The sequence below is a fragment of the Leptidea sinapis genome, chromosome 21 (genome assembly GCF_905404315.1).
Source record: "Leptidea sinapis chromosome 21, ilLepSina1.1, whole genome shotgun sequence".
Classification (NCBI taxonomy): domain Eukaryota; kingdom Metazoa; phylum Arthropoda; class Insecta; order Lepidoptera; family Pieridae; genus Leptidea; species Leptidea sinapis.
This window is the reverse complement of record NC_066285.1, coordinates 3286102-3311539: the sequence shown is the minus strand read 5'-3', so window position 1 is coordinate 3311539 and position 25438 is coordinate 3286102. Positions and strand designations below refer to the sequence as shown.

At 33.7% G+C, this 25438-nt stretch overlaps 2 protein-coding genes across 2 annotated transcripts; one reads left to right on the top strand and one right to left on the bottom strand.

Moving 5' to 3' along the window:
• The first annotated feature begins 403 nt into the window (after positions 1 to 403).
• LOC126970536 (pseudouridine-5'-phosphatase-like) lies at positions 404 to 7082 on the top strand. Its single transcript, XM_050816504.1, has 4 exons — positions 404 to 586; positions 675 to 893; positions 2010 to 2242; positions 6260 to 7082. Exons 1-4 carry the CDS (start codon positions 532 to 534, stop codon positions 6434 to 6436), a joined length of 684 nt encoding a protein of 227 aa, XP_050672461.1. The 5' UTR covers positions 404 to 531; the 3' UTR covers positions 6437 to 7082.
• Positions 7083 to 11867: 4785 nt separating this feature from the next.
• Positions 11868 to 19167, bottom strand: LOC126970535 (pseudouridine-5'-phosphatase-like). The gene is made up of 4 exons (XM_050816503.1): positions 18868 to 19167; positions 15765 to 15983; positions 13559 to 13791; positions 11868 to 12187 (listed from the first exon to the last, which is right to left on the bottom strand). The coding sequence occupies exons 1-4, from the start codon at positions 18920 to 18922 to the stop codon at positions 12008 to 12010; spliced, it is 687 nt and encodes a 228-aa protein (XP_050672460.1). The 5' UTR covers positions 18923 to 19167; the 3' UTR covers positions 11868 to 12007.
• Positions 19168 to 25438: the final 6271 nt, after the last annotated feature.

Genomic DNA, 25438 nt, shown 5'->3' with positions numbered 1-25438 from the left:
AGGCTCCAATTAATGTGAGCATTCTTGATACACTCAAGAATGCTCACATTAATTGGAGCTACGCTAAGATTCGTCTTCAATCAATTCGACACGTGTTTCACCTATAGGCACCCTACACCAGGCATCTGCCTGCCCCAACTCCATGAAATGCGTAATCTCCGTAGTTTTCACTCCTTTTGTAAATATTTTATGAACACAATATATTTAAACAAAATACTATTAAGTTCAATCTGGGCACAGATCATTACAGTAAGCACTAGCTAATTTGTAATCTCCGACCAATTAAATACTCAAAGCTTGGTGGTCTACCTAAACTTGACATTGGCTGAATTGTGGTGGCCCTTGCACAGAAGCCACAATAAGAAAAGATAGATGATAAAATAATGACGAATAATTTTGAACTTGAAAATTGAAACCTACCCTACCTACCTGCTACCAACTGAAACTTTATTTTCCTTTTTAATTTACAACTTTACTTTTAAGATATAAATTTTTTAATAGTATTTGATTCTGACTTATAATATAAATAAAATGAATTTTAAACCGGTTACCCATGTTTTATTTGACTTAGATGGACTTCTTATTGGTTGTTACATAATTTTAATAAATAATTATTGAAACGTGAGAGATAGCTAAAGGAGTTTGTTGAAATTAATGTGACTGTAATTTTGTAGATTCTGAGAAGTACTATACGAAAGCATTCGAAAATGTTTGCGCTATGTTCGGAAAAACATTCACCTGGGATTTAAAGAAGAGTCTTCTGGGGTTCCAAGGGCAGGAATGTGCTGATAATATAATTAAATCTCTGGATTTACCAATCAATAGAGAGGAGTTTTTGGCTGAATGTCAAAAACAATATGAAGTCCTGTTTCCTAATATTCAATTAATGCCTGGTAAGAATATTAATTTAAATGATGATAAGATAAAGAAGGTAAGTATAGGAATATGCATGGTTTTTTTTTTGAGGAAGATATGGGTAAGGTGTTATAAGGTGATCACCTCCACCACCATGCATGATTACAACACTATCACAGGATTGTTGTGGGTCTTCTGAGTGAAAGTTCCTTGAAAACTGTACACATCTTGTTGGTGAGGATGATATCCAAGTTAGTGGTGTCATGTAAAGGTGAAATTTAGCAGCAGCACTCAGGTCAAATAGCTTGAAGAATTGCCTTTGGTCTGCTTTTCTATTGACTGCATCATCAAACTAAACCCAGCCAAGTATATTGGGGGAATATAGTTACCACAGCAAAACTTTAAAGACTTGGATGTGTTTATGGCTTCTGATTTAAATAAGGCTGTGCATGTCACTGCAGTTTTAAAAAAAACTCTTTGATCTTTTTGATATAAAGGTCTTTTCAAACATTCTCAGTGGAAGTTTCTAAAAATGTACAAGACAAGATATTAAGGTCACTCTTAGTAAATGGTGTTCAAGTAAGGGTCCTTATTTACTAAGCATATAAAACTGCTAGAAAATGTCCATAGGCTGGCCACCAAGATACCCCAGGCTCTATCTGGAATGTCCTACAAGCAAAGATGAAATATTCTAAATCACACTACTACTCCTTGAGGTAAGATGTCTCAGTGGTGACATCCTAGATACATACTAAATTCTTGGCAACCACAGGTATAATTTGTTTCAAATACAAGATATCCTTCTTAACAAAATTTAATCAGCAGTGATCTCGTGGGCACAATCCATGTTTAATGTATGTTCCTACTAGCACTCTGGCTACCCATCACTTTTTCAGTAACAGCATCTTTTATAATTGGAACTCATTGCCAGATGTTGTTTTGGTGCCATCAATAAACTAGTAATTCATCAACTGGATATAATTGAACAATTCAGTGCTCAAAATTCATTAATCCTGTATATTGTACAAATAATAAACACTGTATATTATATTATATACAGCATGTATGTATATATTACAGAATTTAGATAAATGCTACAGAAAAGTTTTCAAAGTCAATAGAAACTATTTGTTTATTATTAATTTTTACTGTAGGTGCTACAAAGTTGATTGATCACTTGCATAAAAAAGGAGTGCCTATAGCTCTTGCTACAAGCTCAAGCCAAGACAGTGTTAATATAAAAATGCAAAATCACAAACAATTTTTGGAGAAATTCCACCACCTAACTATGGGTTCCTCTGACCCAGATGTGAAGAAAGGAAAACCAGACCCAGCTATATTTTTAGTCTGTGCTTCAAAGTTTCCTGATAATCCTAAACCAGAAAATGTAAGTTTAAAACATATATCTTTATAATATAATCTATAATTCTTCTGTATGTGAGTTGACAGTGAACTCCTCACGGCTGGAGCGATTTGAATGATTTTTTTTGTGTGTGTTCAAGTGGATTCGAGGATGGTTTACACTTAAGATTTTTAATTCAGTCCATATATAATTCTCCTGCCCATGTGTATGTTAGTGAAATCCTACTAACGGCCAATTTTTTTTTTAAGACATGTGAACACGACAATGTCTGTCAGGTCCGCTAGTCTAATATATAAATGTCTTGTATTGCGGTGTTTGTTACCAAACTCCTCCAAAGCAGCTGAATCGAATTGTATAAAATTTTGAGAGCATATCGGGTAGGTATGAGAATCTGCCAACATCTATTTTTCATACCCCTCAATGATAAGGGTGACCCCAACCCCTAAATATTAAATTTTTTTGACTTTTTTTATTTTATTATGATTAAGCATTGAAAAATACGTACAAAATCAAATTTGTACCCTTCTATGATAAACACCAGTTTTTTAATCAAAATTTTTATATTATTCTGTTCCATCCACACATCCACAATAGGGTTGCAAGATGGCAATCAAATACAGAAATTGTTGTACAATAACGGCCTTACAAATAAACTTGGTATAAAGTTATAACTAAGCATAAACAAAGAATATGCAAAATGTTTACAATATCTTTGACAAAATACAATGCTAATTCTGAAGTCTTCCGAATGACAAGCTGCCTTGCAAATAACCACAGGAAACGTTATAACTTTCTGCCAATTTTATTTGTAAGGCCGTAAATTTTTATGTGAAGTATATAATTACAATTAAATTAATATGTATTTTAATTTAAAAAAAAAGGGTTCAATATGCTTTAATTTATATTATATATATATACAAAACAAAAATTGTTTTGTTTAAATATTATTCTATTAAGGTTCTATTTTTAGTTTTTATTAAGATACTTTTTACTATTACAAACCTACTATGGGCTTGGTTTTGGCTGGTGATCCAAATATAGATATCCTCGGCAAAAATTATAACAATGATCCGTACCTATGTCTTATTGCTGAGCTCGGTTTAAAACCCGTTATTACAATCCCGACACACGGTAAAACTTGTCTAGACCGTATCTTAGTTAACTTAAAAGCTGATGCCGTTGGGATTGTTTACTTAAGTTCTATTACATATCATGACATGGTTTAAAACTACCAAATCAAAACGATCGTGTTTTACCTGCTATCAATTATTCAGCGATTGAGGAAGATCTTAAAATTCATGACTGGAATAATGTTTTAAGCTGTGGTAATGATTCAACAGCCGCTGAGAATTTCTCATCCACAATTAGCGCCTCCCTATATAAGCACACTAATATGAAAACTATTCCACGATCTAAATTCGTATTGAAGGAATAGATCACTCCCGGATTAATTAAATGTATGAAGTACAGAGACAAGTTACACATGATATCGAAAAATTATACAACTAGTCTTATCAAAAAAGTTATATATAATAGATATAGGAATTTCTTAAATAACCTACTTAAGAAAGTCAAGTGTGAATATAATCACAATAAATTAGTCAAAAATAAAAATAATCCTCGTAAGTTCTGGCAACCAATAAATGAAATTTGTGATATTAATAAAAAGAGTTCATTAAGTAACGAATTAACAAAAATCTGTGGATCTCCTGCAAATTCTCTAACTCTTTGTAATGACTATTTTGCTAATATTGGAAGTAATCTAGCTAATGAATCCCTAATTAACTTAAACAAAAAAGAGCTCGAGCTGGCATCGAATATTTACCTTCCCAATTCTACCCATGATACTATTTCCATCCTTGCGATGAGCAAGAAATATACTCAATCATCTAACAGTCAAAACACAATTGCGCACTAGATTTAGATAAAATTAGCAATGTTCTTATTAAATAAAATGCTCCTATAGTTATTTTACCGTTATGTCACATATTTAACCTTACTTTGTCCACTGGAGTATTTCCTGAATGCTGGAAAAATGCTTTGATTGTGCCTATTCACAAAGGTGGCTCGAATACCAACCCTTCCAACTACAGGCCCATATTACTTCTGGCTGCGTTTTCAAAAATCTTAGAGAAAATTGTCGATAGTTGGCTTAGGAGATTTTTAGACTCTAAAAATATATTATCACCTAATCAGTTCGGTTTCCGTAGGAAAATGTCAACGGAAGATGCAGTGTCGTTCTTCTTGGAAGGGTATCAAATGCGCTTGACAATGGGAATAGCTGTATTGGCGTTTTCTTGGACCTCTCCAAGGCCTTTGATACTGTGTCCCACCCTATCCTCCTTTAGAAACTCGAACTGCTTTGGATCAGGGCTGTCACCTTGGACTGGTTTTCGAGATACCTTGTGAATAGGCAACATAGTATAAAAATTTATGGTTTCTCTAGCTCAACATCTATTGTAAAATTCGGTGTACCCCAAAGAAGCGTTCTTGGACCCCTACTCTTCCTTATTTATGTAAATGACATGCTAGACTTATTTAGAGCTAGCGATGACGTTGACATAATTGGCTATGCCGATGATACAGCTCCGATCTTACAAGACTCAACATGGCAAAACGTGTTATGCAAAGCTGAAAACGAAATATTCAAAATATCTAAGTGGCTAAAGCATAACTTATTATCCTTAAACATTTCCAAAACCCACTATGTATGCTTCCACAAATCCCAACCAATATCTCCTCCACCAAATCTTTCCTTAAAAATTCACACCTGCCCTGATGACATAATTCCATGTTCTTGTGTTACTCTGAATAGGCTTAATGTTGTTAGGTATCTAAGTGTATACCTAGACCAAAGACTAACTTTTTTGAACAAATACAATCTATTTTGTCAAGAATTCGCAAAACAATTCATTTTATGAAACTTCTACGGAATGGTTCTAGTAAGGAAACATTTCTTCTAGTTTACACCGCACTTTGCCAATCTCTACTCCTCTATTGCATTGCCTCTTGGGGTAATGCTTCTAAAACGACTCTTATTAAAGCAGAAGCGGGCACAAAGATCTGTTTTAAAGGTAATGTTTCGTAAACGCTTCCATACTTACCTACTTATTCGCTATACAAAGAGGCTAAGGTTCTTACCGTCAGGCAATTATATATTCAAAAAGCCATAACTTCCTACCATAAAATATTTGAAACAAATATTTATCCCGAAATAATACTAGACGAATTAAAATCCCTCATAATCTTGTAAAAACCAGTTATGCTCAACGTTTTCCTTCATTTCCCTTTCCTTATTTATTTAGTCAAGTAAATAAGCTCGAAAATATTACTAATTTGTCTAAAAATAAAAGACAACTAAGGATATACTGCATTCCGTAGACTACGACTCTACCGAAGCCTTGCTTAAAATAACCCACTAAGATTTTTCAAAACGCACACTCACATACTCTGCCAGATCACTACTAAAATCATAAATAAATATTATGTACGTGATTAAACACATAGATAATGGTTACTTATAACATATTAAATTAATTTAAGAAAGGAGTACTTTACTTCTATTAAATATTTTCAGAACTCATTTAAAAATTTAATTTGAAGCTCACTCATGAACCTGTTTTGTAACTGAATTGTATTTGTATGTTCACTTGTTTTCCGCTATACAGGCATGCCTAGTGCGGAAAGCGGTGCTAATTTTGTATTTTTATGTATCCATTTTGTCAATAAATATATTTTCTTTCTTTCTTATATATGTATATTTCGTAGGTCTGAGAATCGGTCGTAATCTATTTTTTAATACTAAAAAAATTTTAATTATTGAATTTTTGTAAGTTTGCTGGTTCAGCTAGTGTTACTATAAATAATAAATAACCACTGTAATTTATTGAAAAGATACAAATGACAATATTAATATCACCTATAACTGAATTGAAAAACAAATTAATACAATTTATTCTTCCTATTGGTATTAACTTGCATTTTCATCCTCTAATTAACACATATTGTAAAAAAAAATCAATAATTCTTTTATATTTGCAGTGTCTTGTGTTTGAGGATGCAGTGAATGGAATAAAGGCAGCCTGTGCAGCTAATATGCAAGTAGTTGTTATTCCGGATCCCCGGATAGAACCAGAGCTCTTGACAGATGCCACATTAGTTCTAAGTTCCTTAGACGAATTCCAACCAGAACTATTTGGTTTACCTTCATATGATTAGAGCAATCTTAACTATAAAAGAGTGTTAAAGATCATAAATCTTGCAAGAAAGTGGGAGGCTCTTTTGCACAGGATGCCAGCTAGATTATGGGTACCACAATGGCGCCTATTTCGACCGTGAAGCTGTAATGTGTAAGCATTAATGTGTTTTGTCTGAAGGGCGCCGTAGCTAGTGAAATTACTAGGCATATGAGACTTAACAACTGTCTCAAGATCGCAGTTGTAGTGCCACTCAAAATTTTTGGGTTTTTCAAGAATCCTGACCAGCACTGCATTGTAATGGGTAGGGCATATCAATTATCATCAGCTGAACGTTCTGCTCGTCTCGTCCCGTAGTTAGTTGCCACACCTATACAATTATGATGTTAAGGCGATAATTATGATACTAAAATGTTTATAGTAACATTATATGACTACGTAGGTACCTACTATATAACTAGTTAACACGACTACCTCAATGTTATTTTTAATATAGTGTTAAATTAAAAATATATAATCATGTCGAAACGCCTAAGAAAAAAAAAGAATCTTAACTAAATAACTTCGCAATTATGTTTTATTATTTGCTACTTGTATTTAGCTACTGTAAGAACTAGTCAGATATACTTTAGGAGAAAATATTAAATCAATAAAGTTTTTCTTGTGTATATTTTATGTTTTGCTTTGAATAGACACTACATTTAACTTCAGAAAATTTCTGCCGTCAGTTGTAATAATATAATAAGATACACCCGAGAGAAAAAAAATAGCACGTCCTTTTTATTTTCATTTGAAACGTAAATATTACTTTTATTTATTTTTGGTTGCAAATGCGACTTCGATTTAATTAAAGTAACTGTGAGCATTTTAATAACACATAATGGTTACAATTTGCCTGCAAATTCAAATTCAAATATTTTTATTCAAAATAGGATTTATAATCACTTATTGAACGTCAAAATCTACCACCCATTCAAAAGAGACTGCCTCAGACCTGAGAAGAATGGGCGCAAGAAACTCAGCGGGCTCTTTTTTTATATAAAATATGGATTACAATGTAATATCGTACAATAAACATGATTAAAGAGCCTGAGGGTGTTCGCTTTAATCCCAGTCCGTGGTGCCATTAAGAAAATCGTTTATGCTATAATAACCTTTCCCAGACAAACGTTTTTTAACAATTCTTTTAAATTTCGTAACACATTTGTTTTGTACATTTTCTGGGATCATATTGTAGAAGCATATACATCGCCCAACAAAAGACTTACTAACTCGACCCAACCGAGTAGTAGGCATAACAAGTTTATGTTTGTTCCTCGTGTTAACATTATGAATGTCACAGTTTCTAGAAAATTCCTCAATGTGCTTATGAACATACAAAACATTATCAAAAATGTATTGAGAAGCAACAGTCAAAATGTTTATTTCTTTAAATTTTTCTCTTAATGATTCTTTAAGACCTAGGTTATAAATCGCGCGAATAGCCCTCTTCTGCAGCACAAAGATAGTATTAATATCGGCCGCACTGCCCCATAACAATATACCATAGGACATAATACTATGAAAATAACTAAAGTATACTAATCTCGCCGTATCTATGTCAGTTAATCGTCTGATTTTCTTAACCGCATATGCTGCAGAACTAAGCCTATTCGCCAATCCTTCAATATGGGGGCCCCACTGCAATTTGGAATCAAGAGTAATGCCAAGAAATATAGCAGATTCCACTGGTTTTACCACCTCTCCATTTAACAAAATATTCGCATCTACATTTTTGACATTTGGCGCGGTGAATTTAATATATTTGGTTTTATGATTATTTAACAATAAGTTGTTGGCGCTCAACCAGTACACGATGTCAGATAGAGTATTGTTTACTTCGTCATATAAAAGTTGGCTTCGTTTCACTTTGAATATAAGTGAAGTGTCATCCGCAAACAATACCATCTTGTGTTTTTTTCTACAAGGTTAGGTAGATCATTTATATAAATTAGGAAGAGCAAGGGTCCAAGAATAGACCCTTGTGGTACCCCAATATCGAGAGGAGTCCCAGGAGATCTCCTGCCATTCACCTCGACCCTCTGAATCTTATTATTTAAATATGAGATCAGAAGATCGAGTGCAGATCCTCTTATACCATAGTGGCATAGCTTCCTGACCAGCGTTGAATGTTTAACACAATCAAAAGCCTTAGATAAATCACAGAAGATACCAAGTGCATTCTGTGATTCCTCCCAGGCCTCAAAAATATTCCTGATGAGTTCAACACCTGCATCCGTAGTCGAGCGTCCCCTAGTAAAGCCAAATTGTTTTATATGAAGTAACTTATAAGTGTTAAAGTGAGTAAGCATTTGGCTTAAAATAATTTTTTCAAAAATTTTACTAAGGGTCGGCAACACCGAAACAGGGCGATAGTTATTCGGGTCAGAAGTGAGTCCCGATTTAAATATTGGTGTAATTTTACTATACTTCAGAAGGTCAGGAAACACGCCATGTTCAATACAGCTATTAAAAACTAGTGCTAGATATGGTGCTATGACGTCAATAACAGAACTTATTATTTTTACAGATATGCCCCATATATCAGCAGTTTTTATCATTTCTAAGGATCTGAAAGTTTTAATTATTTCTGCTGGGCTAACAACACTGAATTTGAAATTTTGTTTACATTCCTTAACATTTTCCAAAAGAATTGACTCGGCAACGCTGGTGGAGGAGACAAGGGTGCTCTTGAGATGGAAACTGGAATGTCAGAAAAAAAATTTTCAAAAACAGAAGCTACTTCCTGCTCAGAGTGGATTTTTGTATTGTTTATTATTAGATTATATTCAAACTTGCAGTCTTTCGCTCTTCCAGATTCCCAGTTAATAACTTTCCAAGTCAGTTTTATTTTATTTGAAGCATTTTTAATTATTTCTCTAATATGCATTGACTTAGCAATAGTACATACTTTCTTAAATAATTTTGAATAATTTTTCACATATACAAGGAAAGAAGCATCATGATTACATGATGATCTCTCACTATATAGTTCATATAACCGTTGTCTGCTCCTATGAATACCAGCTGTTGCCCAGTTGTTAAATGACAAGAGACCACCTGAGTTGACTGTCTTTGAAGTAAATATAGAAGCAAACTCTGTTTTAATTATTTTAAATAACTTACCATACATCTCATTTGGAGTACTGTTATAATTCAAATACAAGTTTGAGAGTTTTTCTGAAACATTGCCTCTATATTTCTCCATTCGCCTATTGTTTACCGGAACAAACATAAACTTTTTAGTTGAAGTACATTTGTTCCCAAAAGAGGCTAATTGACCAAAGTGGTCCGAGCTCAGTTTACTAATTATTGATTGAGAAATAGGTTTATAATCAAAATCATATGGTCACCTTAAGTTTATCCAAAGAGGTCTTAATTACTCGTTCCTTTAACGTTATTTTAGGGATTATAATAAACAGGTATAAAACGACAAAGGTTGAGTAAAATCACATCATCTGCATACCAACGCGCAGCCTGAAAGATCTACTAACGAATAACGCATTCATATCAAGATATATATACGACACCGGAAGCAGCAGCCCAAGTAGTTGCCCTAATTGAAGCAGGACAAAAAGCCGACATGTCGTTAGACGTATATCAGAGTAATGACCAAACCGGTGGCTTTACCTGGCGACAAGGATCGGGCCGAAAACGTTCTACAACCCAGCGCGATGACCATTTCCTTATCCTCGCATCTCGGATAGCAGCAGAGAAGTAGAGATAAGCGGTGGACGGTTAGAAGAAGATTATCCGATTGTGGCTTGACGCCACATAACTCAACAACTGACCCAAAATTGAACCGAAGCCACCGACAAGCACGCCTTCAGTTTGCTCGAGTCCATGGAAATTGGAAACATGGATCAATGGAGGACAGTACTTAACACTTGTCTGGCGAGTGCAGAATTTGTCTACATAGCAATGACGGACGGGGAAGAGTCTACCGAAGACCCAGCGTATCGGATCGTGTCTCATACTCCGGTGGTTGGTGTCTCCCTAGAACATCTCGGGAGGCATGTCTCAGGAGGCAAAAACGAAACTTGTGTTCATCACAGGACCAAATACCGGTCGTCAATGAAGAGGATTTACTGCACGGCAATATTTTGATTGGATGAGCACGTAGTACCTTATTCGGGATTTATCGGCGAAAATTCATGCATGAAAACGCAAAACCACATACCTACCGCTGTGATATTCGCCAGTATAAGGTGCCGGTAATGACCTGCTCGAAGCCCAGATCACAAGCCCATTGTGCACTTATGAGATGAAATCAAAACACGGATACGAGCCAGAAATACGGAGCCTGTGAGCACTTCAAGCTGCTATCAAGGAAGAATGGGATGCCATACCGCAGGATTTCATTGAAAAATTGGTTACTTTTGAAAGATCGCATGCAAACTGTAATTGGGGTTAGGAAAGGCATTACGTCGAATTAATAAATGTAAATTTCACGAAATTTACTGTTTTTAACTACTTATAAATACTCAATATCGCGCTACCCCAAATGAATTGGTAATTAAATAACTAATTAATTGTTCTTCTGAAGGTGATGATATGATTTAGACTTAGATATTTATAATTTAAATAACAAATAAATCACAAACGCAACACAATCGCGAGTTTTCTATTGAATGTAAATGACTGATGCAAACACTGCATTCATTATTATTTTTACTTACCGATGAAAAAAATATACTTCTTCGATCGATACTCGATGTCTTACTATATATACCGAATAGCACATCACGGCATTATAATACTATCCCAGCTCCGTTCCCGACGCACTCTAAACATGAACTACAGGCGGTGACCACGGCGGTTTAAGTATGATTGTTTAATCATAATGATAGCGCTCCTGTTACCCCATGAGCGATTCCCAGCGATCAGTACAGGTGGTTCTGATACAATATGAGTCGCCGCCCCATGTTTACTGCAACCTACGTGGGCCTATAGAATCCTAAACATAGCGACGGTCAAAGTGAACGCGCGTTCTGTCGGAGTTCTATTTTTGTCGACATCAAGTTCAAGCACGAATGTCCAAAGATACATTTAATCGAGATAGTCGTTAGAGATAAACCTCTCCTTTATGATTTAAGTGACGAGGACTATATAAATCATCAAAGAAATGCAAATGCTTGGACGGAAATTTGTCGCGTAAGCTAACCTGTGGCAAAGATTACATACTGAAACTGAACTCCAAACTTAACCGGCCCACGCGCATTTTGCGCAAGTGTGACCGTGGACTGAGTTCAAATCGACTCTGATTGCTAGACCACGCGTAGTGGGATCGACGCTTTAAACGGCAAATTACTGTAACAGTGCTGCTGCGTAACTTTTGTTTAAACTTTTAGTTAATGGGAGAATATAGCTTATATGTTTTGGATAGCTTCTCTTTACGTTAGTAATAATAGCTCTTTAGTAACAGCATTATTTATTATAACAACATTTATAAAAATTTAAGCAACAGTAACAATAAAAAGAAATGCTTTACACAATACATTCTTCTACTTAACCTACGAAGAAAAGCAAACCAATTATTTTAATTTGCAAGTTCTTACGTATCAAATGCGGGTAGGCCAAAAAGCTCCGGTCGAAATTCTTCCATAGATTTTATAATAAGCGTCGCCTCAGGGGCCAAAGTAACGTCTAGTTGTGGGTCGGGAACTAATATCACTTGCATTCCGGCTGCGTGGGCTGCTTTGACACCATTGACCGAGTCTTCAAATACTAAACACTAAAATAAAATTGAATAATTAGTAATTAATGTTATTGTGGACGGTGGTGATCCACTTCACCAGTGGTAGGCTCCTTTGCACGGGATGCCGGCTAGATTATGGGTACCACAACAGCGCCTATTTCTGCCGTGAAGCAGTAATGTGTAAACATTACTGTGTTTCGATCTGAAGGGCGCCATAGTTAGTGAAAATTTTATTCTTACAGGGGTCACCCTGGCTTTATACAGAATAATGATAAATACTTAAAAAAAAAAAAACAATTTTATGCGTGTCCCAGATAAATATAATATTGATATTGTAACTTTCTAATACTATTCGTGTACGCTGTCTTGATTTTATTTGAATTGAGCTAAATATTGTCCATCCTTTTAAATAAAACTATACCTAAGAAAAAATATTGGCCTATTATTATTTTAGCTTACGACGTATTTTATTGTTTAGTTTTCAATAACATCGATATGTTTATTCATTTTCGTACAACACTAGGTATTTTGACAGAAGTCAAATCTATGGTTGCAGAGTTCCTATTACTTCAAGTTTTTTATGTTATTTTTCGCAATTTAAGAAAAAGTTCTGAGGTTGTCATATTCACTTTAAGAATATGAGATTAACGTAATTGTATTAAGTTCGAAATTGATGTAAATAAATTTGTAGTGATGTCTTTTCGTGATTGTGAATTAAGGCCTATCATAAACCCGGAATTTAGTGTGTATAACTTATTTAATAGATATATGTGTGAGCTTGGCGACATCGGTTTTCATAGTAAAATGACATGATGCCACTTCTACTAGATTTTTCTGTGTGGGCCCAACAGAAGAGAAGAAAGAACAGAAGTTGTTTTTCAAACTAGTAAATATGCTTTAGACCATTTTTGAATCATATATACTCGTAGTAGAAATGTTTCAGTCTTTTTGTTTTTTGCTTTTTTATATCTTTTGTATTTGTGTGTACATACTACTTATACATTTAAAAAAAATGTTTTTTCTTTCTTTCTTTTCTTTAAAAAAATATTTAACTCCTGTTTCATAAGAACATTAATAAAGTCTACAAATAATCGTATATGCCCCAGTACACTGCTGTATATTATATACTATTGATACTTATCAGGATATTCCTGTTATTTGGGGTGTTGAAACAGTTATTTAGAGCACAGGTGGTACGCATATCCAAAGTAAAGAGTACTTACGAATTTGATTTAAAAAAAAACGTAGTATTGTAAGTGTTGTGGCATGAGAAATAGACAATTAGATACAAGTACCTATTGGGCAGGATCCGTCACATCGCACCCCATGAATGCTCAGTTAAGTGATTGACGATTTGACTTATTTATTGAATTCATATCGCCTATGGTAATTCTTTGTATAGTTTACCTCTTCTGGGTCTGGTTTAGAAGGAAACTTAGAAGCTGCCACTAAAAATATGTCTGGATAAGGCTTGCCCCTCGTTACTTCGGGTTCTGATGACCCCCAGGTTTTGTATTGCAGCAGAGAAAACAATTCCTGATGTTTTTGTGTCTTCAACTCGTAAGACTCCTTGCTACTGCTCGTTGCTAATCCTATAGGAACCTTGTGTTTGTGCAAGTGTCGGATTAGTTTCTCAACTCCTGCAATAATATTACATTGTTCAATAAGGCTAGAATAATAGGAAATGAGTACCTATATAAAGGGAATCAATGTGTGTGTACATTTCTTTTTGAGCTCCAAATGTTTGTATAATGATATAATAAACGGCCGAACACTTAAAAAATAAACATCGACCATGTTATTCTATTATATAATAGACGAAAGTACTGAATAGCTAAATACTATGCTATTTTACTGGTTTTGATAATAGTTCAACAACTAGCGATAGCAGTATTTCATTAAAATAAAATTATTTTAAAAGAATTAAAACGCGTGTAATTGAACCTGTGTTTTTACATTAGATAGATGCTTAAAAGTTACATTTTAAAGTCCCCCTGAAAACGTGCTCTGATAAGGTCACGAAACGTCGGGTTTGCTAAAATTATAATAAAAATTACACGCGTTTTAATCGTTTAAAAGGTGTATTATCTAAATGTGTAAGACTCGCATAAATCGAAGAAAAAACACCAAATTTCATTATACCCTAGCTAGCTAACTAAGCATTAACCCTAGTTAGCATATAAATAATGAATATAATATATGTATGGGTTATATTTTAATTAGATACCAAGGTAACACTGAAAATGCTTAGAAAATGAAAAACGGGTTAATGTAGAAAGTTGCCAATACTTTTATTGTTTTTGGAAGTAATCTCCGTTTCTCTCTAGGTACACATCGTCGCATTGGATGGAACCACCGAGAAAAGGAGTGGGCCCATTCTTCCTTAGGGGTCTCTTCGATGGCATTTTCGTACGCTTTCATCGCATCTTCAGGGCTCGTAAAGCGAATACCTCGAATTTTATCTTTAGTTCTTCGGAATAAATAAAAGTCGCAGGGCGCCAGGTCAGGACTGTATGGCGGATGACTCATTATCTCGACACCTGCCATAGTCAAATATTCAACAGTCCGTTTTGCGGAGTGCGCTGAAGCATTGTCGTGGTTTAGGAGGATCCTGCTTCGAGGGCGCTGATGTCGAAGTTTTTCCAAGACAACGGGCAAATAGCGATTGACATACCAGTCTGCAGTAACTGTCCTTCCATCTTCTAGCACAACTGTCGCGAAATGACCTTTCCAACCAAAGAATGAAGCAGTAATCTTTTTTCCTTGACTTCTTCCTTTCTTTACCTTAGTTGGCCGGTCCTCGAAAGGAGACACCCACTGAGCTAATTGTCTTTTGGTTTCGGGTTCGTAGTAATAGATCCAGCTTTCATCACCTGTGACGATGTCAAATACAGCATTTGAGTTACCGTCGTTGAACTTATCTAACATTTGGCGACACCAGTCCATGCGAAGGTGTTTCGGGTCGTCGGTTAAAGTATGGGGAATCCATCTGATACAAAGCTTCCTGACGCCTAAATGTTCGTGTAATATTTTTTGAACTTGACTCATACCAATGCCTAGGCTTGCCCGTATCTGCTGATAGGTCACTCTCTTCCTTCCTCTATCGAGCGTCGCACAGTTGATCCCTCACGCGGATCATCATTGAGATTGCTACGTCCACGCTTAAACTCGTTAAACCAATTGTAAATAGTGGCACGAGATGGGGCTTCATTAAGAAATGCTAATCGCAGCCTACCATAACTTTGCTGTTCATTAAGCCCACAACGAAAGTCATAATAAACCATTGACCGAAAATTTTCTCGCGTTAGGTTCATTTCCACGTGTAACAAGAGTTTTAGTTTTGCCGCCAATTCACAAAAACAAAACATCACATTATTACAAACTACATTAGGCTACCAAAGAGTTCTAAAATTGAAATTCAAAAAAACTTTTAATTAGCAATGTTTCTTACTGGCCAGTTCTATACATATTCAGTGTTACCCACGTAATCAAGAGAAACCAAAAAAATTGATAAGCTTTTTAAGTTTATCGCAAAGTTTTTGACGCATCTTACATTTCTGTGATACGACGGCGCTATGAACAATATTTTATTTCTACCGTTAACAAATCATACCTGGCATTACTTTACACAGCGGAAATAGCTCATTAAAGACTTTTCGTGTCTCTGTTAGAAACTCTTCGACCGTAATTGGCAAATCCAGTTCGTTTATAATGGAAACTGCAAATTCATTGCTGTGTTGTCCCATTATTTTACTTTTAAGCGAATACGTAAACTCCCTTCCATATCGCGAGACGATTTCTTGGAATCCAATTGTATAGAGGTCTTCTGTATCTGAAAGGTAGAGTCAATGATACTATTTATTTATGTGAACGATGATGGTGATCACCCCTCATAATATATTTGCAATTATGCGCCGACGATCTTTTTTTATTAAGAGGTGGACAAACGAGCGTATGGCGTATGTATGGGAGCGTGAGTAACTAGGTAGAGGCAAAGCTTCGTAAGGCGCGGACTGACTAGGATTGTAAATGTTACAACCAAGACTACAATATTTGTGTGGATCATGTGGCTAAGCTGCGAATGGGCATTTATTTTACTGATTTTCTTTTGTTTATTCAAAATTTACGTATTAAATTGAAAAATTGTTCGATTTAAGTTTTAGAAAAGTACTTATTCTATTAAATTCTTTAAAAAAAAGAATGTTGTTAAAGCTTAAAATTAGAAGATTTTCGACTCCATAGTTTATTTTTAGGATGCAACTTCCAAATTTTTTATTGGATATTTCAAATTATATATAAATATTCTATTCGGTTCAAAAGTTCGTTCTTTGTGCACTGTATTTTTTGCGTCGGAATATTTTCATTGCATTATGTTGTAATCGACTCTCTAAGAAACCAATTTATGTGGATATTCAGGTATGACCGCGCCGAACGGATAAAATCGTTACGTCTTTTGATAGGGTTGTCACAAAAGTTAAGAGAAATTAAACAAAACATTTTTTATTAGCTTTTTTATTGAATTTTATTATACATATTCAATAACCCTAGAGACAAGATCTCATACAAAAGTTACAGTAAAGGGGTGCACATTAACATTATAAACATCTATTAATATAAATCATAGCTTACTATTTTAGGTACGTCTAGTTTCGGTATTTGAAAATTTTATATTTTTAAATATTTATTTCATTTAAAGACTCAAGTGTCCTGTGGTATATACAGGGTTGTTGGTGATTCGACGTATGCCCTTGCGTGTCGCCGTTTTTCGGTCAATGTGCGGCTGGGAATAATTAACGACAATTTAACCGGACCACATATTTTACCGTGCGTTCTAAGTGCTACAGCTTACAAAAAAATTTTACTGATGAAATGTTTGACCACCTCGAAGACGTGCCATTGGCTACAAGGCAAAACATGATATTATAGCAGCAAGATGGATGTCCTGCATATTTTGACGTCAATGTTAAGCGATGGCTCGATAGCCATTTTCCCAATTAATGAATAGGGTGAGAAGGACCAATTCCGTAGCCTAAGAGGAGTCCGGATATAACACACCGGTTGATTTCTATATATGGGGTTACATGAAATCCCTATTTTACGAAGTCTCAGTGGAAGAACTCAAATCAAAAATTATAAACGTAGTAAATACCATGCGGAATAATCACTTTGAGCAAGAACTTTAATTAGGCTAAATTACAAAATATCTAATTGTTACTTATTGTTAATTGTTAATTACTGCTGAACTGTTCCTGGTTCTGAATTGTATTTCACATTAATTGTGTTTCTTGTTTTATTTATATTCTACTGATTTTAATTAATTTTAAAGGATCAACTTTAGTTTAGTTCTAGCAGGAACTGTCTGCTCCCATTGTGATAATTTTTTTTATATTTCTTCAAAAGTTTTTGATGCTGTGATTTTGTATTTTTGTTTAAAAAGCTAAAAAGCCTGATAATTTAAATATGGCTCACTTTTGCATTATGCATATGAGGGTAGTAATTTTCCCAAATAGTCACCCTATCACCTAACGGGAATATGTTGAATTTCTAATAACCCTGTATGTCAACAACAAAATTATATATTAGGTTTTATATTAATGGATTATCATTACTCTTACTAATGAATGTTGTGTTATGTTATAAGTAGATAAAAATACCACTAACTTTTTTTTAAAATATAAAAATATATCTTTAATGTGCTTAGACCACTTAAATGTCATTGAAAATGTCTATAGTGCTCATTATTGCCTCTAGATTATTAATTGCTATATTTTCATTATGAACTATAGTATGGATTTTTTAAATAGTAGTTTTAGTGATATTGGATTTGTTAGTTTTTGCAGGCTTTGGAAGAGGGAAATTCCTTTTTCCGGAACTTTTCCCTCCCTTCAGCCTTTTTAGGACATGTCTATGTCTAGCAAAACTCTATCAAATATATTGAACTTCAGATTTTCCAACCTACAGTGTGTAGGTAAGTAACTCATCGTAAATTTAATTGGCTCAAAACACTGTCTTAATGGGTGTATATAAGAAAATACTTTGCATATCCACTTGTCGAGATATACATAATATTTGGAAAGTGAATTACTGCTAAAAGTTAAATATTTTTGTATGAAGACATACAAAAAAATTTAGCTAACTTCATAGATTAATTATTATTCATCTTCTACTTATAATTTCAAGAATCATCCTATACCTATAATTTTGTACTCATGACATTAATTTCTGGTAGCATGGTTAGTAGGTAATTACCTTATATATTTAAATATGTTTAGTGTTATATTATGTTAATAGCTTTAACACTAAGACTGTCTCAACGGAAGATCAGGATCATGATTAATGCCACAGGAAAAAATCTGTATTTTTCCTGCCTATATTATAATAACTGTATGATCAGTGATATCCACTTTTTACAAAGGGCTTGTAGTTATTTTGTGGCTCCATTTTCAATAATATTTTCATACTTTCCTTTTTTTTTCTCTTTCAGAACTTTGATATTTACCACTAACAAAAATACTGAACTTAGTTCACACAATTATTTTATTTAATTTAATAAAATTAAAACTCTTTTCCCGCCAAGACATATATTATTCAAATCACAGATAAGTTTAGGTAGGTAGTAAATAATAAAATGCATTATTTTTTCATCCAAAAAGTTAATAGCTTTTAAAGTGTTTGACCAAATAAGGTTAATGGTTATTATTTACAGCAATACTTACTTAAAATCAAGCCATCCATGTCAAATAAAACATGAGTCACAGGATTAAAGGCCATTTTTGTTGTTTACTAAAATAATTAGTAAATAATTAAATCCTATCAAAAATAAGTCGAACCTAAAATGTGTTATTAAAAAATTCCCATAGCTTACAAGGTCATAAACTTATTTTTTATTACAGACTTGAGGCTACAGCAGCTGGTGTTTTTTTTTTTGGGATTTTATGACGAGCAGCTGGTGCGGTAACCAAAGAGAATTTAAACACTACAATGTATTACGGAAACTAGGTATCCCTTTAACAATAATTACCTATCAATTAATCTGAACACTCTGTGTTACAGGCTACAGCTGAGGGTTTACATATCTTTTTTTATTAGAATTTTATGTCCTGGCAACTAAGACATTAAGTCTAGTTTTTTATTATTATTTAATTTATATGCAATCAAATAAAAAAATTCAGAGTTGACTCAATGACGTTCTATATCATTCGCAATCTGATAACGGAACGGCAAAAGTGTGCTTAAAGACAATGTAAGCACACTTTTCTCCTCAGTCATGTGTCAACTGTGTGTCAATCAACAACCCAAGTGTGCTATGAAAAGTGCTTAATTAATACATTAACGACTCAAAAAAAAGATGTAGTGACTTATAATCGGTAAGTTTATTTTATTTATTCATGATTGATATGCAAAAAGCGTAAGTATTTTAATATTTTTTCATTAAATATAATTATTAATTATTGACAAGTCCCCAGACAAGACCCGCTTGTCAGAATGGGGCAGATGAAAGGACACAGTCAGAAATTAAAACAATAGTTTCGCTCTATTTAACCGACTTCAAAAAAGGAGGAAGCTCTCGATTAATCGGTATGTTTTTTTTTATTTATTTAGGCAACTAACAAATTACACTATTTACATGCTTAATTAAACAAGGGTGCCTAATAGTATCAGTGGCAGAATTTCTAACAGTCAGTAATCAACTTACGTTTATTGCTGCATTGCAAAATTTAGTAGTATTTATTATATTAAGTACCAACACATCTTAGACTTATTATTAGTTAGTGTACAACAGATTCACTAAAAATAAAAAATAACAATTGTCGTTATTTATTAAAATTCGCGTTTATTTTTATACTTTTTAATGCATATTATATCTGTTGTTTTGGAATAGTGTTTCTGAAGTAGGTTGTTTTTTTGTTAAAATTTTTTTTGAAGGCGTTTTAAACATTAATTAAGAATATTGTATTTTGTGTAATGTAAACGGATTACAAGAACGTGAACATACTAGTGCCATTTACAAGCTATCACAGAAGTATCGTTACCTAGTGATTGATACGTACTATCCCGTAAACGAGATAATGAAAGAGAATTGGCGCAGGTTGGTAGCAAGAGTGAGATGTGAAGAAATTTATAAACCAAATAAGCATATTTATATTAACTAAAATATTTAAGTTTTTTGGATTTAACCTCATTTAAAATTTGACAAAACCAGTCATACGTTGTTATGTTATGTTAATGTCCTGTTACACTGCATATACTAAAAATATACCCTGGAAAAGATATCTTAGTCTAAAAGACAAATTTTATTTAGTTTAAGGAACCTAACATTTGAATAACCAGTTTAACTTATTGTTTTATGTGAATAAAAATATTATATTTGAGTATTAGTTTCTCTGTTAAAGGTTACCATAGCTTATTATATCCAAATCCCTTTACAACGCAACGTAACAAATATAAACAAGCCATTAAATAAACATAGAAACTATCTCCTTTATATTATAAATGTGATTTAAATTAAAAACGTAAAAAACCTCCGACTGAACAGATCTTGATCGGAAAATAGGGACAGACTGACGAACTTCAACAAGGACAGACTGGCGAAATGCGAGAGCGAGGCCGCGGCGGGAGGACACCGACTGCAAATTAACAATAATCGTCACTAGAATTAGATTAATTAATTAGATTGTATAAAAATACGCAATTATTTTCATACTTTTTTGCATATTATATCTATTGTTTTGAAATAGTGTTTTTGTAGTCGGTTGTTTTTTTTTTTTAATTTTATTTTTAGATTTTTAGTGAATCTGAGCTACACCAACTAATAATTTGTCTAAAATTGTGTATATCTACTCAATTTCGCAATGCAGGAATGAACGTAAGCGCATTGCAATTTTATTACAGACAGTTAGGAATTCTGCCACAGATCGCACTCTTACTGTAAGTCGTTAAGGAGTTCCATTGATCATCATATTTGACTACAATAATTACTTGACCGAATTTAACGACGTTACGGTAGTTGACCTAAATATCCGGATAGCATAATAAAGATTTGGCCTAGTACCGTTAATTTGCTAATAAAAATTGAAGAGTTCCGTTACTTTGTCATGGATTCCATAATCAGAAGCTAACTAAACTTCTTTTGAAGTATGATCCACAATTGCAATAAAAAAATAATTATCGAAATCGGTTGGCGCGATATTATGTTATTCGTAAATTTGTCGCGCACATACTTATAGCAAATTGAAGCCTTTTATGGTTTTCTCTTGGTTGCAATTATCAATGGGACCACACGGGAAGCACCAGCTTTCAAATAAAAAAAGAATTATCAAAATCGGTTCACCCAGTCCACAGTTTTGAGGTAACAAACAAAAATAAAACAGACCGATGAATTGAGAACCTCCTCCTTTTGTGAACTCGGTTAAAAACTTATAGCAATCCTCTTTTTCGTCTGGGTTTAAAAAAATACCTAACTCCACTGATGTGAATGTCTAAATCGGGCTCTAAATTCAAAATACGCAGCTGAAACTAAAATAGTGTTTACATTGCTACCTATTGACCAATAATATTTAAAAAAATCTGGTGTAACCGCAGAAATGTATAGACATAGCTGTCGAAGGTTATTATGGTGTCATTTGTAGCATGTGCCATATTTCGGGCTCATCAAACTTAGCCCCCTAAAAAAAAATTCTTTTTCTATTTTTGAATTTTCAATATCGCATATCGTTAGTTCGTAGTTTGTTCTTAATTGTTCGCTATAAATAATTGTTTGTTCTTTTGTTGTTTATTTAAAAACAATTAATTAAAAATGGGGGGAAACGGCTACTATTTGGTTCTGGCACTCGCCGGCCGCTAACGCGGCACGCTACGCTCGGCTCGTGCGTTGTTTTAACTGTTCTAACATAACCTAACCTAACCAATTTTAATGAATTGCAAATTTAAAAAAAAAAATCGAGAACAAACAAATGTTTATAGAGAACAATCAAGAACAAATGGTGAACTAACGATGTAATAAAAAAAAAAAAAAATAAAAAAAAATCTGGAGGGCTAACTTTCTTGAGCTCATATTTCGGCGTTGATTTTGTATGAGGTGCATTGTCTATATGTATAGATTATAGAACGTCATTGAGTTGACTAAACACTTCACTTTATTTTATATTATTAGAATTGCAGTTTGAATAATTCATTAATATAATAATTTACATATTCGTTTATAACTTTTTCCCGCTTGTTCTATCGGCTGGAGCTCATCGATTGCCGGACTTAATCGGCTTTGTAAGACTGACGTGAACAGTTTATACACACATGATAAAAGGCTTATAGGGCAATAGTTAGCTATATCTCGGGGATCTCCCTTCTTGTAGAGAAGTATTATGTCTGATCTCTTCCACTGATCTGGTACCATACCGATGTCAAGAATTTTGTTGAATAGGTGTGTAAGTACCCACTTACACAACTATTCAACAACACACCTATTAACAAGCCCACCCGGGCTAGGAGGGCAGCTCCAGTTTTTAAGGCTTCGTTTTGAATACCGTCTGCACCAGGGCTTTTATCTGCCTTGAGTTTTAGGATATGTTTGGTGACTTCCGTAATATTCACTGGCGGCACTGGATTGCTTCTGTCTCGATGATATACCATTATTTTATCGATTGTAGTGGTACAATATGCTGAGTTTAATGATTTTTCATATAATTGCTTATATACATTTGTTGCAACGTTTATGATGTCTGGTCTAGTCTTGGTTTCTTCTGATTTTGTTTTTATGTTTGTAATCCAGTTTTTGTGCATGGTCAGTTTCTTATAGGCTTTCTTTGTGCTTTTCTGTATTCCTGTAGACTAGTCTCAATTATTTTGTTCCTGTGGTTTTTGTAGTCTAATAATCTGCTCAATTCTTCCTTCATTTCTTTCGATTTTTTTTCGGAGGGTTCGAGTAGATTCACTAAGTATTTTATGGATGGTTTTTGATTCTTTATTTTTGGAATTACGTACAAGGCTGGTGTTGATAATATTGACCAGTTTATTGTAAAACGTTTGAATAGCTTCTTCTTATTCATGTTGTGTTTCCAGTTGATCTATTTTGGTTTCGAGGTTTATTAAATACGATGATTTATCCTCTTCCGTCCTGAGAGCCTTAGGTTGTGCTTTGAACGATATTCTACTCGTTTTGCCTTTATATAGTGTGTAGGTAGCTCTTACCAAGCGATGGTCAGATCTAAATCCTAATCCATGTAATATTTCCACGCTTCTTATCTGCTTAGGGCTGTTTTTAGAATCGATTTAATTTTTTATGTTGTCACAAGGGGCGAGCCATGTGCATTTCCGATTTTCTCGTGCTTTAAAAAAGGTGTTCATGAATGACAATTTATGTTCTAGTGCATATTGAATTAGTTTATCTCCTCTGTCATTTCTTTTTCCGTATCAAAATTTTCCTAACACAAAGTTATCTTCTGTTCTCCATTGACCTATTTTTGAGTTAAAATCACCCATAACTAGAATATTTTCTCCTTCAGTGCCGAGAGCTACATGTAAAGTTTCATAGAATGAGTTGATTTCTTTATTTGTTGCCCTTTCAGTTGGTGCATACACTTGTACTATTGTAAGCATTTGGTTGTCATATTTCATTATTAATACAGCAACTCTGTCTGAAATCGCTGAGAAACTTACTATTTTATTTTTATGTTCTTTTTTATTAAAAAGCCAACTCCATAGAGGCCTAGTGTTTCGCCCTTGTAACAAAAGATGTAATCTTCATTTTTCAATTGCACAGCCCATACTTCTAACCTCTGCAAGGCCTAATATATCAATTTTTATTTTATGGAGCTGATATGTAAGTTCAATAAATCATTTTGCTGTTGCCAAAGATCTTACGTTAAATGTACCAATCTTAAAATTTTGTTCTGAGTGTTTTATCATTGGAGTCGAGTTTTTAGTGTTCGCTCGAGGGCTGCGGTCTTTTTTCCCCACGGGGACCAGCCGGCTTGGGGAAGGTTGTTTCTTTTCTATTGATTCATTGTTATATTTTTACTATGTTTCTGATTCCGATCACCGGTAGATAATTGCTATTGTTTCGTTGTTGAAGTAGTTGAATGAGGGTGAGATCGACTCTTCATAATATCGATTGCATTTATTTTGTTGTTCTTTGGTGAGCTTGTGGTTTGTTGTTTTCCTGGTTGCGGATAAACTTGCGGTGAAGTTGATATCTCTCTCTTTCTTTTATCTATGGCCCTTGAATTTTCCTTCACGATTAGTTTGTCATGTTTAATGTATGCATAGTTTCCTTTTTTCCTTTCTTCTATTAATTTGGGTTGTAGTGATTTCCTTATTTCTAATGTTTCCTTTGAGTAATCTTCTGATATGTATAACACCTTTGATTTCTCTTTGTTCCTGATAATTTCATACTTTTTCCACCTACTAACCAATGAACGGAGTGCAGGCCTCGGTTTCCCATTTTTATTTTTCACGCCAATACGATAGATCTTATTTATCTCTATATTTATGTTAAGTTCATCGATAAAAAAATTCTTTATATTTTGAATTAAGTCATGAGTTGACTTTTTCTTTTGTTCTAATCCATGAATATTTTAACTCCTCTTCTCTCTTTCTAAATACTCCACCTCCTTTTCCAAGTTTCCCACTTTAAGTTTTAATATTTTAATTTTCTCTAGCAAAGGTCTTAATTTTTCATCAATTTTTTCTAGAATTCGTTGAATTCAGTTGTTTGGTTTTTTAATTCGATTTTTAACGTGTCAAATAGCAGTTGGAATTGTTCTTCCATGTTATGCGTATAAATGGAACGTAAATTTAAAATATTAAATTATGATATTTATAATAGTAAATTAGGCAAAATTTTGATAAAATAGTAAAAAGTAAAAACAAAAAGTTCAAGAAACTAAAAACAAAATTAAACAGCTATAATTTCCGTGGGTTCAATTCCGTGACCCACTGCGTTCTCCAGTCCAGCGTTAGTATACAGAGTTATGCAATTTTTTTATGTACGTACACCGATTACTCTAAGATTTATGATCCGATTTACGTAATTATTTTTTTGTTTTATACGAAATAGATGCCATTTGGTATCATAAAAATTTTACATAGTTTGGCCCAGTAGTTTTCATTTTATGAACATTTATATGAAAATTTTCGTCTACCTGGATGACATAATTGTTTTTTTGTGTACGGCTTTTTTTGGAGTTTTCATCCAGGTTATTATTATTAACTGACACAAAAACTTAAAAAATAAGAAAAAACCGACTTTAAAAACTGAAAAGTATCAAATAATTAAATATTCAATTTAAT

Coding starts and splice junctions, on each gene's coding strand:
- LOC126970536 (XM_050816504.1), top strand. CDS start 532: ATGAATTTTAAACCGGTTACCCATGTTTTATTTGACTTAGATGGACTT. Junction 587..674: donor CTTAGATGGACTTCTTATTG/GTTGTTACATAA, acceptor GTAATTTTGTAG/ATTCTGAGAAGTACTATACG. Junction 894..2,009: donor TAATATTCAATTAATGCCTG/GTAAGAATATTA, acceptor TTTTTACTGTAG/GTGCTACAAAGTTGATTGAT.
- LOC126970535 (XM_050816503.1), bottom strand. CDS start 18,922: ATGGCCTTTAATCCTGTGACTCATGTTTTATTTGACATGGATGGCTTG. Junction 15,984..18,867: donor CATGGATGGCTTGATTTTAA/GTAAGTATTGCT, acceptor TCTACCTTTCAG/ATACAGAAGACCTCTATACA. Junction 12,188..13,558: donor CTAAACCAGACCCAGAAGAG/GTAAACTATACA, acceptor ATTTTATTTTAG/TGTTTAGTATTTGAAGACTC.